At 46.4% G+C, this 15617-nt stretch overlaps 2 protein-coding genes across 2 annotated transcripts in view; one reads left to right on the top strand and one right to left on the bottom strand.

Annotated features, from left to right (window-relative positions):
* USP45 (ubiquitin specific peptidase 45) overlaps positions 1-5268 on the bottom strand; it is a 146371-nt gene extending 141103 nt beyond the window's left edge. Inside the window, exon 1 of the mRNA XM_090037182.1 lies at positions 5134-5268. The gene's annotated coding sequence lies outside the window, so the exon portion shown is untranslated. The remainder of the gene's footprint in view (positions 1-5133) is intronic.
* Positions 5140-15550, top strand: LOC149872962 (uncharacterized). The gene is made up of 4 exons (XM_090037205.1): positions 5140-5570; positions 8944-9114; positions 10561-10720; positions 11587-15550. The coding sequence occupies exons 1-4, from the start codon at positions 5147-5149 to the stop codon at positions 11648-11650; spliced, it is 819 nt and encodes a 272-aa protein (XP_089893331.1). The 5' UTR covers positions 5140-5146; the 3' UTR covers positions 11651-15550.
* The last annotated feature ends 67 nt before the right edge of the window (positions 15551-15617 follow it).

Genomic DNA, 15617 nt, shown 5'->3' on the forward strand with positions numbered 1-15617 from the left:
CTTCCCCATAGATTTTCCCTTCTTGACTTTCCAGTAGGCCAACTTCATCAAGTGGGGTGAAGAGTGGGTAATCCTAGCTGACAGCCTAATTGCTAGAGCACTGCTGGGAAGTGAAATGCAAGTTCAAATCCTCTAAGGTGAGTGGGGCCTAGAAGCTAAGTCACCCACTTTGTGGATGAGCACCCTAATCATTAGGTTATTGGGCTAAAAGGTGGGAGAGTTGTTTTACCATCTCTTTTTTACAATTTTCGACCTGGAGGGATGTGGGCAGTGGAGTCCCCCAGGGCTCTGTCCTGGAGCCTGTACTGTTCAACATCTTTATCAGCAATCTGGATGTGGGGGTGGAAAGCACACTGTCCAAATTTGCTGACGACACCACACCAAGATGTGGGGCGAGGTGGGCGCGCTGGTGGGGAGGGACAGAATCCAGCTAGATCTAGACAGGTTCCAGAGGTGGGTGGAGGAGAATAGGATGGAATTCAGCACAGACAAGTGCAGGGTGCTACATCTAGGGAGAAGGAACCAGCAACACACCTATAGGCTGGGGAACACCCTTCTTGTCAACACAGTGGCAGAAAGGGATCGTGGAGTCATTGCTGACTCCAGGATGAACATGAGCTGCCAATGCGAGAAAGCAGTCAGTAAGGCTAGCTGCACCTTGTTGTGCATCTACAGATGCATCACAAGCAGGTCCAGGGAAGTGACCCTTCGCCTCTATGTGGCATTGGTCAGGCCACAGTTGGAGTACTGCGTCCAGTTCTGGGCGCTGCACTTCAGGAGGGATGTGGCTAGCATTGAGAGGGTCCAGAGGAGGGCCACTCGCATGGTCAAGGACCAGCGGGTCACGCCCTACGAAGAAAGACTAAAGGGCCTGAATTTATTCAGCCTCCACAAGAGATGCTTGAGAGGGGATCTGGTGGCCATTTACAAACTCACCAGGGGGAACCAGTGAGAACTGGGTGAGGCTCTGTTCCCCCAGGCACCACCTGGGGTTACTAGGAATAATGGCCCCAAAATGTTAGAGAGAACGTTCAGGCTAGACATCAGGAGACCTTACTTTACTGTTAGGGCTGCCAGGCTCTGGAATGGACTCTCAAGGGAGGCGGTGGTCTCTCCTACATTGGGGGTCTTCAAGAGGAGGCTGAGCAGATATTTGGCTGGGGTGTTATGACCCTGCACTCATTTCTGCCTGGGGCAGGGGCTGGACCTGATGATCTATTTAGGTCCCTTCTGACCCTGAGCACTATGAAACTATAAATGGACCTTATTGCACCGTCCCAAAGGAGTAAGATCTGTAATCCTTGTAAACCATCCTAAATACTACTTACCCCTTTAATGTTGGATTTGGGCTTAACTCTAATAGACTTAAATACAATAAGAACACAGTGGATGCATTTACACATGCGCTTTAATGCACAGGAGCCTATTCTACCGCACATTAAAGTGGCACATAAAAAATGCCAAGCTAATACACTAATGTGCAGTAGAATAGGCTACTACACATTGAGTGTCACCCAAAAAGCATGCACTTGCAGTACTGTGCATTAGCACAGCCTCATGCACATTTATTTAATACCTCATATTGGAGATACTAAATATAATGTGCATTAGTAAAAGCACATTAATGCATGTGTAGAAACGCCCAGCAGGTGTTTCTATACGAGATGCTTTACTGCAAATTAGACTAATCTAATGCACACTAAAGCACCATCATCTACACATGTATGGCAATTACTGCACATTAGATTAGTCTAATGTGCTGTTTGCTAGTACCAATAGATACAGGTGCTAGAAAAATGGTGCCTTAAACTAATGTGCATTAGTGCACATGTAGATGTTGACGATAGGTGCAAACTGTGTCTAGTCAGCTGCACCAGCAAAAGGCCAGTCTCCTGCTTGGTGCAGAGCCACATGGCTGGCAGTTTCTACAGCCATGTGGTAGGGACAGCTCTTTGGCTATCTGCAACAGGCCTCTGGAGACCTTAGCCTGACACCTGGGGCCTGTGCCAGCTGCTGCTTGCCCCCTGGGCACTGTGTCCCACCAGTACAGGCATGTGCCAGGTGCTGCAGCCCTGCAGGCCTTGGTTCTGCCCCTGGGGCACGTACCAGCACCTGATTGCCCCCGTGGGCTCTGTGCCCCTTTGCTTTGGGTATGTTTTGGACCCTACAGCCCTGTGGACCCTAGCTGTGACACCCAGGACTCCTGATGGGCAGAGTCTACCTCTCAGGCACCATGCCCCATGCCAGCAGGCATATGGCAGCTAACACTGGCACCCAGAGCCCCAGCCTGACTTCTCCCCTCTGCCCTGCCTCATGTAGGCCTTCCTGACAGTGAAGACAGTGGCCCAGGAGCCAAACTGAACTGAATAGAAGACCATGGACCTTATAGCAATTTAGGGTGATGCAGAGGTGCAGTGGTAGCTTGACCAGGTCATGAAAACCAAGGCCCATATGCATGGTCATGGCTAAGCACATCCGGGAGCACAGCCAGCAGCACTCCAGCCAACAGTGCCGCAAAAAGGTCACGGCCCTCCAGACACAGTGGGTCCAAGTCAGGGACTATAACCATTGCTCAAGGCCTGCTTGCAGGTCCATGCCCTTCCAGTGATAGCTAGACCAGATCCTGGGCCTGATGGACCCTGGCAAGACCCACCGTGTGTTCTCTAGCACAGACGGGCTGCTGGAGCCTGTGCCACGGCCCAGCAAGCACCAGGACTCAGCAGGAGAGGGCCCCTCGGGGCTCCAACGCCAGGTCCTGGTACATTCCCCAGCCTCAGCCTCATCTGGCAGCTTGGGTAGCCCAGTCCATCACCTGCACCATGTGCCTGCTGCACCCACCCAGTAATCCCCACACAAAGAGATGGTCCAGGGGGATGGAGGGGGTGCCTCTGCCACCCATTCCTGCACCAGTTCACCCACCCACACCTGGGCTGTACAACTGGAGCCAAGGGCCCCAACTGCAGGGGAACACTGGGTCCTCTCCTCCCCTCCTTTCCCTTTCCCTCCCTGCCCTGCCTAGCTGAATTCTCCACTACCTGAGGGAGTCTGCCCCACCCAACACAAAGGAAAGTGGGAGGTAGGTCAGAACTTAATTGAGCCACCAGCGCCCTCCAAGCTTGGCAGCCAGGGACTCATCATATGCAGAGAAGCTCATTGCTGGCAGCCTTTTTACCTAAAATTATGTGTTTGAATTGCCAATTATATAGTTTCTCTACATGGTAGCCTCATTGGGACAGCAATTGTTCTGGTTCTCAACAAATAATAATAAATATTAATTATCTATCTCATTATGTTAATCAATCCCTTGTACAATTTTACACTCTTTTAATTGGCTTCATATTCTTATTTGTTGTGTATTTCTTGCAGTTGTTTAATCTTTTTATATTCATTTAGAAATATGATTTCGCTATTTAAAGCAAAACATGTCAAACAGCGGAAGGGATCATACTAACTAAGAAGTGAATCTAAAAGTGATTATCACCTCATGGAACATGTTCTGCTACACTTCTAAAAAGACAACAGCCAGATCTAAAGTTGTTGATTTATTCGGCTTTACTGACTCAACACATTTTATTATCGATGAAACTCTGCAATAGTTTTATAATGTTTATGCATTGATTATGTTGACAACTTACGAACTAGAGCTAGTTGAAACCAAAGTTGCCCATGAGTTACTTAAGGCAGATTAATATGAAAACATTGAATAAATGTCTGATTTGTTTCTGTGTAGTTGGTACTGGCTTCTTTTCAGGTATGGGGCCTTATTTACAAAGCTATTCACTTTTGTAAAATCAAGATTTTTTTTCTGAAAAATGATGAATTCTGTACTGCACAGTGCAGACACTGATCCTGCGGACACTTATGTGTTCAACTTTACTACGATGAGCCGCCCCATCATGGATTGCAACAAGACCATGAAAAATACTTATATTGAGCACACATGGAAGTGTGAGCAAGAAAGCAGCTTTACTTTTTTCTAACAGGTTTTCTTTTAGGAATTGAGTATCAAAATGGTTCAGCTATATGTCCTAGAAAAATCTCCTCTTTGTTCAAGTTTTGCAATCAGATCTGTGCAGATTGATTGCACCACAAGTGCCTTAGATTTGCTTTATCCTGAATAAATCTTTTGGGCAGGGCAGATTTATACCTCTTCCTTCAGGAGGTACTTCTGAATTTACCTAACGGCATCCTGATAACATGAGGATGAGATCTTTAGGCAGTGTTGGATTATGACATGCTGAGGCCCTAAACTATGTCCAATTTAAGAGACCCCATATGATAAAAATAATCCAATGTATGTATATTTTTGTCATTAGAACGAAAATGTTCATATTTAGAGCATCATTTTCACATATCTCCTTTATTTACCAACAGATTATTATAAAATTTAATATTGAGTCAGGTTTTTTTCCTAATTTAAAGGTCCTAATTTATTGTGAGGCCCTAAACTGTAGCTTAATTTGCTTAAACCGGAATTCAGCACTGTCCTTAGGACAATATATTTATTATACATCATATAATATATTGGCCGCACCTATCATGGGTGATTAGTGCCTCTGGAGTCCTGGGGGCACCAGTGGCTAGTTGCCAATGGGTGGAGGGGGGGTGTCCAACAGCAGCTGATCCAGACGGAGAGGACCACAGTGGCCAATCAGCACCGGTGGCAAAACTGGAAGTGCCACCAGCACTTGTGCCAGTGCTACTGGCACTTCTCAGTGCCAATCTGCGGGGCGGCGGGGGGGACCAGCTAGCGCTTCACTCAACACCCCCACTCCCCAGCTGGCAAGGGCCAATCTCAGGGTGGGCATGGGCCCCCTGTGCCCTCCCTATGCATCGCCTATGACACCTATTGTAGTGAAGTCTAAAGTGTATTTAAAACCTGAAGTGAAAAGGGAACTTAATGTTTTTTACATCATGATGATTTCCCAAACTGGGCAGGTGCAGCTTCTGGAAAGTTCAAAAATCAGAAGGAGGGAACAAATTTGAACACCTAGTTTTAAGCCCAACTAATAATGACTTTTGGTTGTTAAGTCATGAGCTTGAAGTACTGAGCTGACAAACCTTCTGTCAGGATTGTCTTCTGGCAGACAGGCAAGAAGAGCTCACTGCGCGGGAAAAACCTTCCCCTCTTACCTTAACCTTTCCCATGCCACCTGTTTTCAGGCAGCAGCCAGGGGAAACAAGCTTCTCAACGGCCGAGCCTGTAGCTGTTACTGCAGGAGGTGCCCGGCTTCCACTAGCAGGCCTTCCACGCGGAAACGTGCAGCCGCTGCGAGACGCAGGGGACGCGCGGGCCCCTCAACGCGCAGGGCCTGCTGCGCCCAGGGGTAGGCGAGGGGCTCCCTTTGCATCCGGCCCCCACGAGCCGGGGCCGCCGCGCACGCGCTGGAGGCGGAGTCCAGTCACGTGGAGCCGACGGTGGGGCCCTCTGCTTCTCGCCTGCCCGCGCTCCCCGCAGGCGGGCGCCTGGGCCATGCGGGGCTGTGGCAGCTTGTGCCGGGCTGCCTGGGCCGTGCTGGCCCCGCGCGGCCGGAGCACCCGCTGCCGCCCGCGGCTGTGGGCAGTGCCCGGTGAGTGCGGCGCTGCGGGGCGGAGGCTTCTTTGCAGCGACGCCCGATAAAAGCAACCTCCCCTTACCAGCAGCACCGGGTTGGAGCCCCCACGAGCGCCAGCTGGTACTGGGCTTGGAGACTAAAGACAGGCTAGCGGGGCTTGATTGGGATGGGAGGGTTTGTCGCACAGCAAACATCAGCCCCTTGTCCCGTACCAATTGACAGGGTGCCTTGGCACGAGGAGGGTCCCTCCAGTTTTTTGCCGTATGCGCCCAGTGTGTGTGATCTCAGGCTGATCCACCCCAGGTGAAACTGGTTGTCTGGTTTTAGCTGGAAAGGCCGGGCAGGTTCGGTGACCAGGCAAGCAAAGGCTGCTCTGGTTCTCAGATGGCATCCTGGCAGGGGTGACACGTAGGGTGTTCACGCGGGTGCATGTGTGTCCCCTGCATATGGCGGTGCACCCCTTGCAAAAAGGCAATGCCAACAGTGTCGGTGGTGCCTGCAGGCAGTTGCTGCTTGGCACCCTGCTGGCGGTGTCTAAGGGCAGTCCATGATCGCCCCTGGCTGCTGTCAGTGCTGCCAGTGTTGCCGACCCCTGGTTGGTGCTCGCCCCGCCTCTGGTGTCTGCGGGAGCTGCCCTGCTCACTGCTGCCGGGAGCACGTGCTGTTCATGCATCCCAGGAAGGACAAGCACCATACCTAGATTGCTGGCAGACCTAGGCAAAGTTTTAGTATCAGGCCCCCGGTTTGCCAGAGATGATGTTAATGAATTACCATTTTCGGGCCCCCTTTCTGTCCAGGCCCTGGGCAGCCACTCAGGTCGCTCATGCCTGTGTCTGGCCCTAATGAAGGGGGTAGTTGCCTACAGAAGATCAGGCCGCTGAGTCAGTTGGTTTCTAAGGGCATATCCAGAAACAGAGGCATGGGCAGTGGTGCCACAAGCCTCTTTGTGGAACCACAGACTGCACATGTTGCATGTTAAACCACGGGCAGAGCTGCTAAGTTGTAGTGTGCGGACAATATTTGCTACCGGGATTTCCTAGTAGCAAACTCCCCGCCACACCCCCTTCTTCTCCCCCACAAAAAAGCAGCACAAAGCATGCCAAAATTGTGTGCCAGGACAAAGTGCTGCAGAGCCCCTGAGCTGAGGTGCACTGTGTCCAGGAAGCCAGAGAGTTGCTGGCTGGAGTGCAGTGTGCCTCAAGACTGTGGAGCAGGCAGCCCTGGGCTGGCTACTCCCCTGTTTGCGTGCCTCAGCACAAGGAGCCCCGGCACTGAGGCACTGTGCCCCAGCCAGGAAGTGGCCTGTGGAGCCCTCGAGCTGAGACATACTGCCCCCCAGCTCAGGGCCTCCACAGCGCATGGCGATGAGGGAGCAGACAGCTCTAAGCTCACTGTTCCCTCATCTCCATGTGCCACTCCCTGGCTGGCTGGGATGCAGAGTGTCTCAGCTCAGGGGCTTCCTGCCAGCTAGCCCTGTACTGAGGCACCCTGTGCCCCATCCAGTCCCCCTCCTTCCCTGTAGCACATGAAGCCCAGCCGGGAGCTGGGAGGACCTGGGCATGTACACAACAAAGGGCATGTACAGGGACAGGTACTACAGCACAAAGTAGTGGCACAAATTTGAGTTGCTGCTATTTATGCCGCTGCAAGCCCATGCTCATCTGGATGTGGCCCAACAGGCTGCTGTGCCCTAGCTCAAGGCAGTCCAAAGGTGGCTAGGGAGTGCTGACTGCTTAGGTTGTGGCTTACAGGCCCCAGCAGCTGCCTTTTTTGCTGCCGTGCGTGGGGCAGGGCCTGGGTGAAGGTCTGTGTGCCACCTGGGAGGAAGGATCCTAGGGCTCTGTGTGCTGGTGGTAGGGACCTGTGTGTCAGGAAGTACAACAGTGGTGCACATGCTGCACCACAGTGTGATATGGTGGCTGCACACTGGTGGTGTATGTGCCCCCCAGCCATACCAGAGATGGACAATCCTATGCTACCTTCCGTCTGATTATTGCAGACTAGTGTAGATTACCACCTCTGTCTTCAGATAGAAGAGTTAGAAAGATCTATTTTAAACCTTTGGTTTCCCTGTAACTGGCCATAGAAGAACTCTGCTTCTATACAGGGTACTTGTACAGGACATCACTGTTTTTATTATGCATCCTTTCAAGGCAACAAGGTTAAAAATGAAACTGTCTTATTCCTGTGTTTGCTTTCTGGTGTAAAAGGGCCTGAAAGTGCTTCTTTTTGTAGTTATTTGGGGATTCCTTTTATAAGGTAAGTTTATAAGAGCATAAAAATGCAAGTTCCTAACTGTAATGACATGTTTGCTGAGATTAAGACTTTGGGTAGATGACAGCAATGAGTACTCCATTATCCAACTGAGCTGAACCCGAGTTATTAGTCCCTTAATTGGCCAAACTTAGTGTAGTAGAACTCTCCTGCTGTCCTTGGTGCTGGGAATTTGCAAGTAGAACAAGCAACTCCAGAGCTCTGGTTTCTCCTTAAATGACATCTGATGAAGTATGTTGTTGCCTACAAAAGATCATGCCTTTGAACCAGTAAGCTTCTAAGGGCATGTCCCCATGAGTGCGCATGTGCAGGGGTGCATGTTCCCTGCAGGACAAATGGCAGTGGCACATATTTGTGCTGCTGCTATTTTTCCCTGGGCACACCCCTGCTCACGTGCTTGGGTGTGCAGTAAATTGCTCTTGGTGGGGTAAGGGAAGCTAGGGCCACCACTTGGGCTGGCCCCAGCAGCCTGTCCTAGGGCCTTTTACGGCAGCAGTGGCAGCGATCCAGGTGCTTGGAGCCTGCCCAGTAGGCAGGCTCTCTTTCTGGCAGCTCACACTATTGCTGCGTGTGCTGCACCACTTTTTTTAGTGGCAGTTTTTTTTTACACTGGGATCTCCCAGTATCAAAAAAAATTTGCTACAGTGCAAATTAGCAGTTTGCGGTGCTACAAACTGCACATGTGCACTCATGGGGACGCGCCCTAAGATATCACTTTTCCCTACCTTTTGCTTAACTTTCTTTCCTCATCAGAATTCTGTTAAAATGCGAGTGGATCAATATTTGTACCAAAGAGCACAATCTTTAATGTAAGACTAACAAAGAATACATTGCATTTTTGTAGTTAAAGCTTCACTAATTTTTCCAGTAGCTTCATGATTTTTGCCTTCATGATTTCTTAGCTGGCAAAAAGAAATGGAATTTATTTTTTAACAGCAATCAAATGTAGAAAGCAAATTCTTTTTCAAGGATTCCCTTGACATTTGCAAATATAGATGTTAGAGAATTTTCAGTGGCAAGTCTCCTGGATTAAAAAGTGTTACAAATAAGAGTGCATGAAAGTGTCAGATCTATTTCCAGTTCTTGGTGGGATAATTATCCTTTTCTCTCCCAGATTTGAAGACTATAAATGTGATCTTTTATAACCTTTCCACTACTACTGATCACAATATCTCCTACAAAGAACTCAAAGACCTCCTAAAATCCCAAACTATTCATATTGATGTCCGAGAGAAATGGGAAATTGGCAAGTTTGGAAAAATCCCTGGGTCCATCAATATACCATGTAAGTGATCATAAACATGACTAAATAGTCAAAAGGTCAAAGACCACTGAGAACAAATTTGCAAACAAGTAGTGATGACATGGGATCTCTGGAATTCGCATTGGAAGCATGTGGCATTAAGGCTTCTTTAATTTTGGAGTTCCCCCCGTGTGCCCCTTCCCACTGCCGCTGATTGGCAGAGGGGACAGTATTGCTCGCCACCCACACCTGAAACTGCAGCTGCATTTTTCACCTTCTGGCCATCAGGCACAAGCAGCAAGTGATAGGTCCCCTCTGCCAATCAGTAGTGGGGGCATGTGGGGGGAAACTCCAAAATAACAGAAGCTGCCTAGTGATGACTTCATAAAAACTACTTATTGGAAATCTTCACAAACCAAACTGCTTCATGGATTAAAATGTGGGGTTGAACAAAATATGGCCTGTGGGCTGGATCTGGCCTGCAGGGAGTGCCCACCAATTAATTGGACCTGACCTATGGCTGTCCCTGCAGCGCTCTGCATGGGGTGAGCCCCACCCAGCGCAGCCCATGCCACACTCCTACCCATGCTCCCTGGCCCCAGCCCCAGCCCCAGCCCCAGCCAGCATGCACACCTTCTTGGTGGGGCTTCTCCTGGTCTGGATGCAGCTACCAGGATATAGCTTGGCACCCTCCCCATCTGCTGCTGGTCTCCAGCAGCTCCTCTTGCCCTACTGTGCTGCTCCTGGGCGGGGAGCAGCTACAGGTGGGGCCCCAGCCCCAGCTGCCTTTTACCCACTTGGTTGCCTACAGGTGGCTGCTCATTGTGTTGGGTGCGGAGGAGCTGCTGGACATGGGGGGAGCTAAGCGGCAGCTGCAGCCACACTAGGAGCAGCCCAGCTGGGAAGTTGTGTGCACTGACTGGGACTGGTAGGTGCAGGAGGAAGCTCAGCATGGGTTGCCCCAGGCAGGAGCAGATGGGGCTCAGACTCATGTGGAGTGTCACAAGGATAGCCACGAACCGCACCTTTGCTGCACCACCCAGGGCGAGCTGTGCTGCACATGTCCCCTGTCCACCCTTTGTTCCTCCCCACTCTTCCCCCCCGGCCAGCTCCCCAGACTTAGGGACCAGGCAGCACCCTCCCACATCTCATACAATTCCCTATACACCCCCACATCATATACAAGAGTAAGACTATTCTGGGGTGTAGCTCAGACTTTATTCTGAGCTATTATGCAATTGCCTTTATATACACTACTCAAAAAAATGAGGACAAATACTATTTTTTAAATAAAATTAAAATATATTATAGTAGATGTTTGATTTTTAGCATGTGACTTGTTTTTTTTCCCACCTATTAGTTAAAATGATATCTTCTGATTTTGTGTGCAGCCCTCCACAGCTCACCAAAACTTGTTAAGTGACCCTCCAGCCAAAATAATTGCCCACCCCTGATTAAACATAAATGAGGCTTTGCATCTCCTTACAGTGGGTGAAGTTGTGGAAGCTCTACAGATGAACCCAGAAGACTTCAAAGAGCAGTACAGTCAAGATATGCCTGCTAAATTGGACCACATAGTCTTCTCCTGCATGGCAGGAGTGAGAAGCAAGAGAGCATTGGATATTGCCATGTCTTTGGGTTTCAGCAGGTAAGCTAACTGCAGTCCAAATACATTCCTGTATAAAGGATAGGTTAATGTTCTTCAATGAAAGGGCTCCTGTTGAAAAGCAGAATATTCATCTGGAGCCTTACAAGATGATCGTTACAGGAAATTCAAATATGAAAGATGAAATAGGATGACCAGTACTCATGTTCCCGTTTGACTTCTATTTGGCTGTTTCTCACTGTCTATTGATATAATACATCATTTTCACTATTTATTACCTCCGTAGAATCAGAACAACTCTGGGAGGATAAGCAGTCTTGCTTTCCTGCATGTTAACAGAATTGGTAGCTAACTTGAAATTGCAATGTCACCTGTGCAAGCCCATTGCCTTCAATGATATGTTCTCAGAATACACTTGACCTCCTAGTTGAAGAGCATAACTTGAAGATAGTTGAGGCACTAAAGGTGTAACTGAAAGCTGTATTTAGCCTGCGGGGTTCTTGTTACTTTGATGCCAAGACAAGAGGGAATTTAACTGATATATAAAACTCTTGGCATTCTTTGTGGGCCTAGATGCTATCTTTAATCCTCTCCTAAACCTAACATCTGGGATGTGTGAGTGAGCAACTAATTGATCAAGTATTGAGCCTCTCCTCCCCACCTTCGACCCTTAATCAAGTAGTTGATTTACTGCCATTTCATTCCTTGCATTTTTTCCTTGACACCAGGAGCAGTTAGATTCTACTTTGTAATAATGAATTCTGTCATTTGGTGCAATGCAGTTTTACATATGATGATTTGTGGTTTTGGTTTGGGTTTTTCTGTTTATTCTTTCCTTTAGCCAAGCACTTTTCACAAGATTATCAGTAGCACTTCCATAATACTGCCTATCCTCTGTATGTTTTCAGAGTTCAGCATTATGCAGGCGGCTTTGAGGAGTGGAGAAAATTTGAACCTTCAGAGAAAAACTAATGAAGATGTATATCTACCTTGTTCTAGAGCCTCCTAAGAACTCTAGAAAATTATTAATGTTTTTTTTTTAATAGGCAGTGAATTTGGGAAAATATATTGTGAAAGGGAATCTGTTCTGTTTTGTATATAAAAATTATTGTGTATATAGATGCTGTTAGAAGCAGCTGTTGATTTTTGTAGGGGACTAGTCTTCACCTTTAGTCATATGTACAATGTTCATATGTTCAATGAACTACTATGTAAAGAGAGCTTAAAGGTAAAGACTAACATAAAACTTTAACATGTTGTACACTTAAAGGTTTGTTTCTTCTTCTCATACTGCACCATAACACACGAGATCATGACTACAGTATTAAACTAATGGTGACATGTAGTACTGCTTACTTTGTCTCTGAAGAACAGTATATCTAGAAGCATGTCAGATTCCATATAATTTACTGGAGTTGGAAAAGTAAGTTCTCAGAACAACTTGGTACTAAACTACATACAGTAGTTTTTAAGAGCATTTCTGTTCTGTCAGAAGTGCAAGAAAAGAGCAGTGCTCCTTAATAAGCTGAGTAGTTCTAAGTACAGGTCTTTCTTTTTCTGTAACCAGGAATAATTGTGAAACCTGGCTGAAGGAATTGTGAAATCTTATTTCAAGAATGTCTTAAAGAACATGCACATAGATTTTTAACAGAAAATCCTACAAAATGCAGACAAGGTATGGAGTTCTATAAAAGAGAAATATCAGAAAAACCTTAGGGGTATAAGCTCATTGATGGTAAAGGTGTTGATTTAGGGAGGGATTTCTCATTAAAACAAAGGGTGATATACAGAAATCTCCACTGATTTTCCATGGAAGATGGGGGTTAAGCTTTTATATGTCTTCTCTTATTCTGTATTGTGTAGTTCAGTGGTTCTCAGCTTGTTAGACTCAAGACACCGGCCATAAAATGCTAGCTCTCTTCTATAGTCAAAAAAGACAAATGAAATCTAATAAAGCCATTCTTCCGTTGCAAAGAACTCAGAAAGACCACAAAGGGGAGAATACCTTTTACAGTGTGGATTCCTATTTGAAATATCTGGGTTGATCTTATGAATTGTCTCTAAGTGTTCGCACACCTAACAGTGCTAATATTGCACAGCACTCTATGCCACTTAAAAGAATATCTTAGCACCTCAGGGTGCCATGGCACCCTTGTTGAGAATCTCTGGTGTAATTAAAAGCTACAACCCCCAATGAATGCTCTTGGCCAGTAGCTTAAGGAGAGGTGAATGAGCAGGACATGAGCCTCAGGGACTATGTAAAGGTAGGACATGGGGGCTGGAATAGAGCTGTAGGATGCCTCACTCCCCCTGTCTTGCCCTCCTACTCCCCTGTCTCGGCAACTTCCCTGTTTCAGTTCTAGTGCTGGGTGGCATGGTGGTTAAAGTACCCACCCAACTCAAGAAACATCTCACTTCTCTGGCTGAGGAGCTTCAAACCCAAACCTCTCACTAGGTAGGAGAGTAGTCTGTCAATTGTGACATCTGGGGGGAGGAGAGTCCTTATATTCCAGCCTTTGCAGTGGAGAGTGCATATGCATTTTACACAGCACCACTGGTTATCTGACAGTTTTTTTGATGCTGTCTGAGGTTATTATCCTTTTTGGGGAAGAGAGAGAAATACTCAAAATGAGGCTGGAAGTGGTATTAGAATTCAATCTCATTTTTGTAAGGTCAAAAGAGTACACCTACAAAAGTGGAAATGAGAGCAAAGAACAGCAAAGACAGGACATGCAGCTGCTGTCCCTAGTAATCTTGCTGCTGGAGAAACCAAAGCCCAGCATGGTTTTATCAGTCACTTGAGGCCTGGCAAGCTGGTACCACCATCAGGCTATTAGTGACCAAGCTTAGAGCTGTGTTGCTTTTACACCAATCTTGATCAGTTTAAACCAGACATAAACAGAAGAAAAAGCAAAAAAAAATATTGAGAAAGAAAAGGACGGGTAAGTGCAGGAACACATATTTCAAGTGGTGATAAGAACTGAAGCAAGCCTGGTGGAGGGACATCATTTGGTCAGCCCCTCTGGCTGTGTCTAGTCAGGACACCTTTTAGGATCAGCAGAGGGAAAGACCCAATGCCACAGAAGGTCCCAACAGATAACAGATATGATAGGCATAATGGTGAAACCTTAGTTTTTACTCCATCTGTTTTTCCTACAAAATAGTTCGCCCCTTGAATTTCCTCAGTAATAAGGTGCAAGATCCAAAAAACAGATTTGGATAATTTATTCCTGACTCCATCTTCTTGTTTCCCAGGTGTGGTATCTTACTACTTAGGTTGCAGGGGCAGGCTTTTCTGTTTGTATTAACTCAGTCTTAACTTTCACTGAATTTATGATTTAGTTAACAGATTGATCTGCACTTAGCTTGGGTCTTCCTATAATTTAGCAGATCATCCCTTTATGCAAGATTTACAGGGAAACCAAGCTAGCCATCCCCACATATTAAAGAAGGGAAGCTAATGTGCCTTATCTTAGAAGTTCTTTTGACCTAGACCTCAAGATAAGATTACACTATGAAATTGTTTACTTTTGCAGATTTTTATTGTGGATTGAACAGAAGCTATTTACTATAAGCCTTTTTCCAGTGGATTTGAGGTTTTTTTCAAATCTAAATTTTGAAGTACCAAGTCAGTTAGGGACAGGTCCTTTAAAAAGTAATCTGAAATGGGGTAGACATATAGCTAGAGAAGGTAAGGGAAAGGGCTGTAAGTGGTAAAACAACTCTCCTTTTTTCCTTTCTACCTTTCTAAAATAAACCCTTTCAGGCAGGGGATTTACTTTTCACCATTTCCCTTTAATTGCTACTGCAGAGGGTCTTGACAACACTTCAGTTAGAGGATTAGTTATTACCTGGATACAGAAATGATATTTGTCTAATGGAGTGAATGAACTTTAGAGGTATTGTTTCACCACTGCAATCAAAACTATTTACATGGAAAAAATAAATGTTATAGAACATGTTCCAAACACTGGGTCAGATCACAGGTCCATCCATCTTTATCTCAAAGCAGCAGTGTGCTTGCTAAGGGAAACAGTATTTAAGTAGGGCGTATCAGACTGATCTTTCCTGCCCTCGCTCCCTCCCCCCTTCTTTTAAACAGACTCCAGCATGCAGAGACCTAGGAAGTCCTAACTACCATGTTTAAAACCCACTGATAAGCCTACCTTCCATGAATAGGTCCAGCCTCCTTTTGACCATGGTTAAATTCTGAGCCTCTACAACATTTTATGGCAATGATGTCCACAAGTTAATGATGAGGTGGCAGGGAGGGGGAGGCATTCCTTTTGCTCATTTAAAACCAGCTAAGAATTTCATCATATATCACCTAATTTTATCATTAGGAGAAATAGCAAATACTACTTTGCTTTTTCCACACCATTCTTCACTATCTTACCGCCCTCTCAGTCATCTTTTCTTTAACCTAAAAAATCCTAGGCATTTATTCTATAGTGAGAGCACTATTACTTTCAAAAACATTTTAGTTCAGGGGTAAGTGTTTAAGAACTACATATGGTTGTCAGTTTGCATTGATCTATTCCTATCTATCAAGTTCACATTGCAATGGGACAAAAGGAAAAAGCCAACTGCAAGGAGCAGAAGAGTGACTTTACCACTCATCTGTCAATAAATGTATGGGTCAAACTGCTACAGAAAAAAACAAAAGTAAAGCAGAATAAGTATAGCAAAGGCTAGAATACGTACATTTGCCTTTTTCATTGCCAAGGGAGTATCATAATTTGTCTAATATGCTTTAGAAAAATAATTCCAATGGAAATACGTTCAAGGAGCTTAACTGGTTGCATACCCCTCTTGCACCCACCCCCTCCCCCCAGTACACACTTTGGTAACGTTTTGTTGAATGACAAATCACTGCAAACATCTCTCTTTGAAACGGTTAGCATTTAGAACTAAATAAGCACCATGGAGTGAGGCATCT

The sequence above is a fragment of the Crocodylus siamensis genome, chromosome 1 (genome assembly GCF_052110815.1).
Source record: "Crocodylus siamensis isolate JL-2025a chromosome 1, ASM5211081v1, whole genome shotgun sequence".
NCBI classification, from domain to species: domain Eukaryota; kingdom Metazoa; phylum Chordata; order Crocodylia; family Crocodylidae; genus Crocodylus; species Crocodylus siamensis.

Bases quoted from the DNA above. Each gene is read 5' to 3' on its own strand.
- LOC149872962 (XM_090037205.1), top strand. From the start codon at position 5,147: ATGCCACCTGTTTTCAGGCAGCAGCCAGGGGAAACAAGCTTCTCAACG. The intron at 9,115-10,560 runs GTAAGTGATCAT...ATCTCCTTACAG, and splicing joins TGGGTCCATCAATATACCAT to TGGGTGAAGTTGTGGAAGCT. The intron at 10,721-11,586 runs GTAAGCTAACTG...GTATGTTTTCAG, and splicing joins ATGTCTTTGGGTTTCAGCAG to AGTTCAGCATTATGCAGGCG.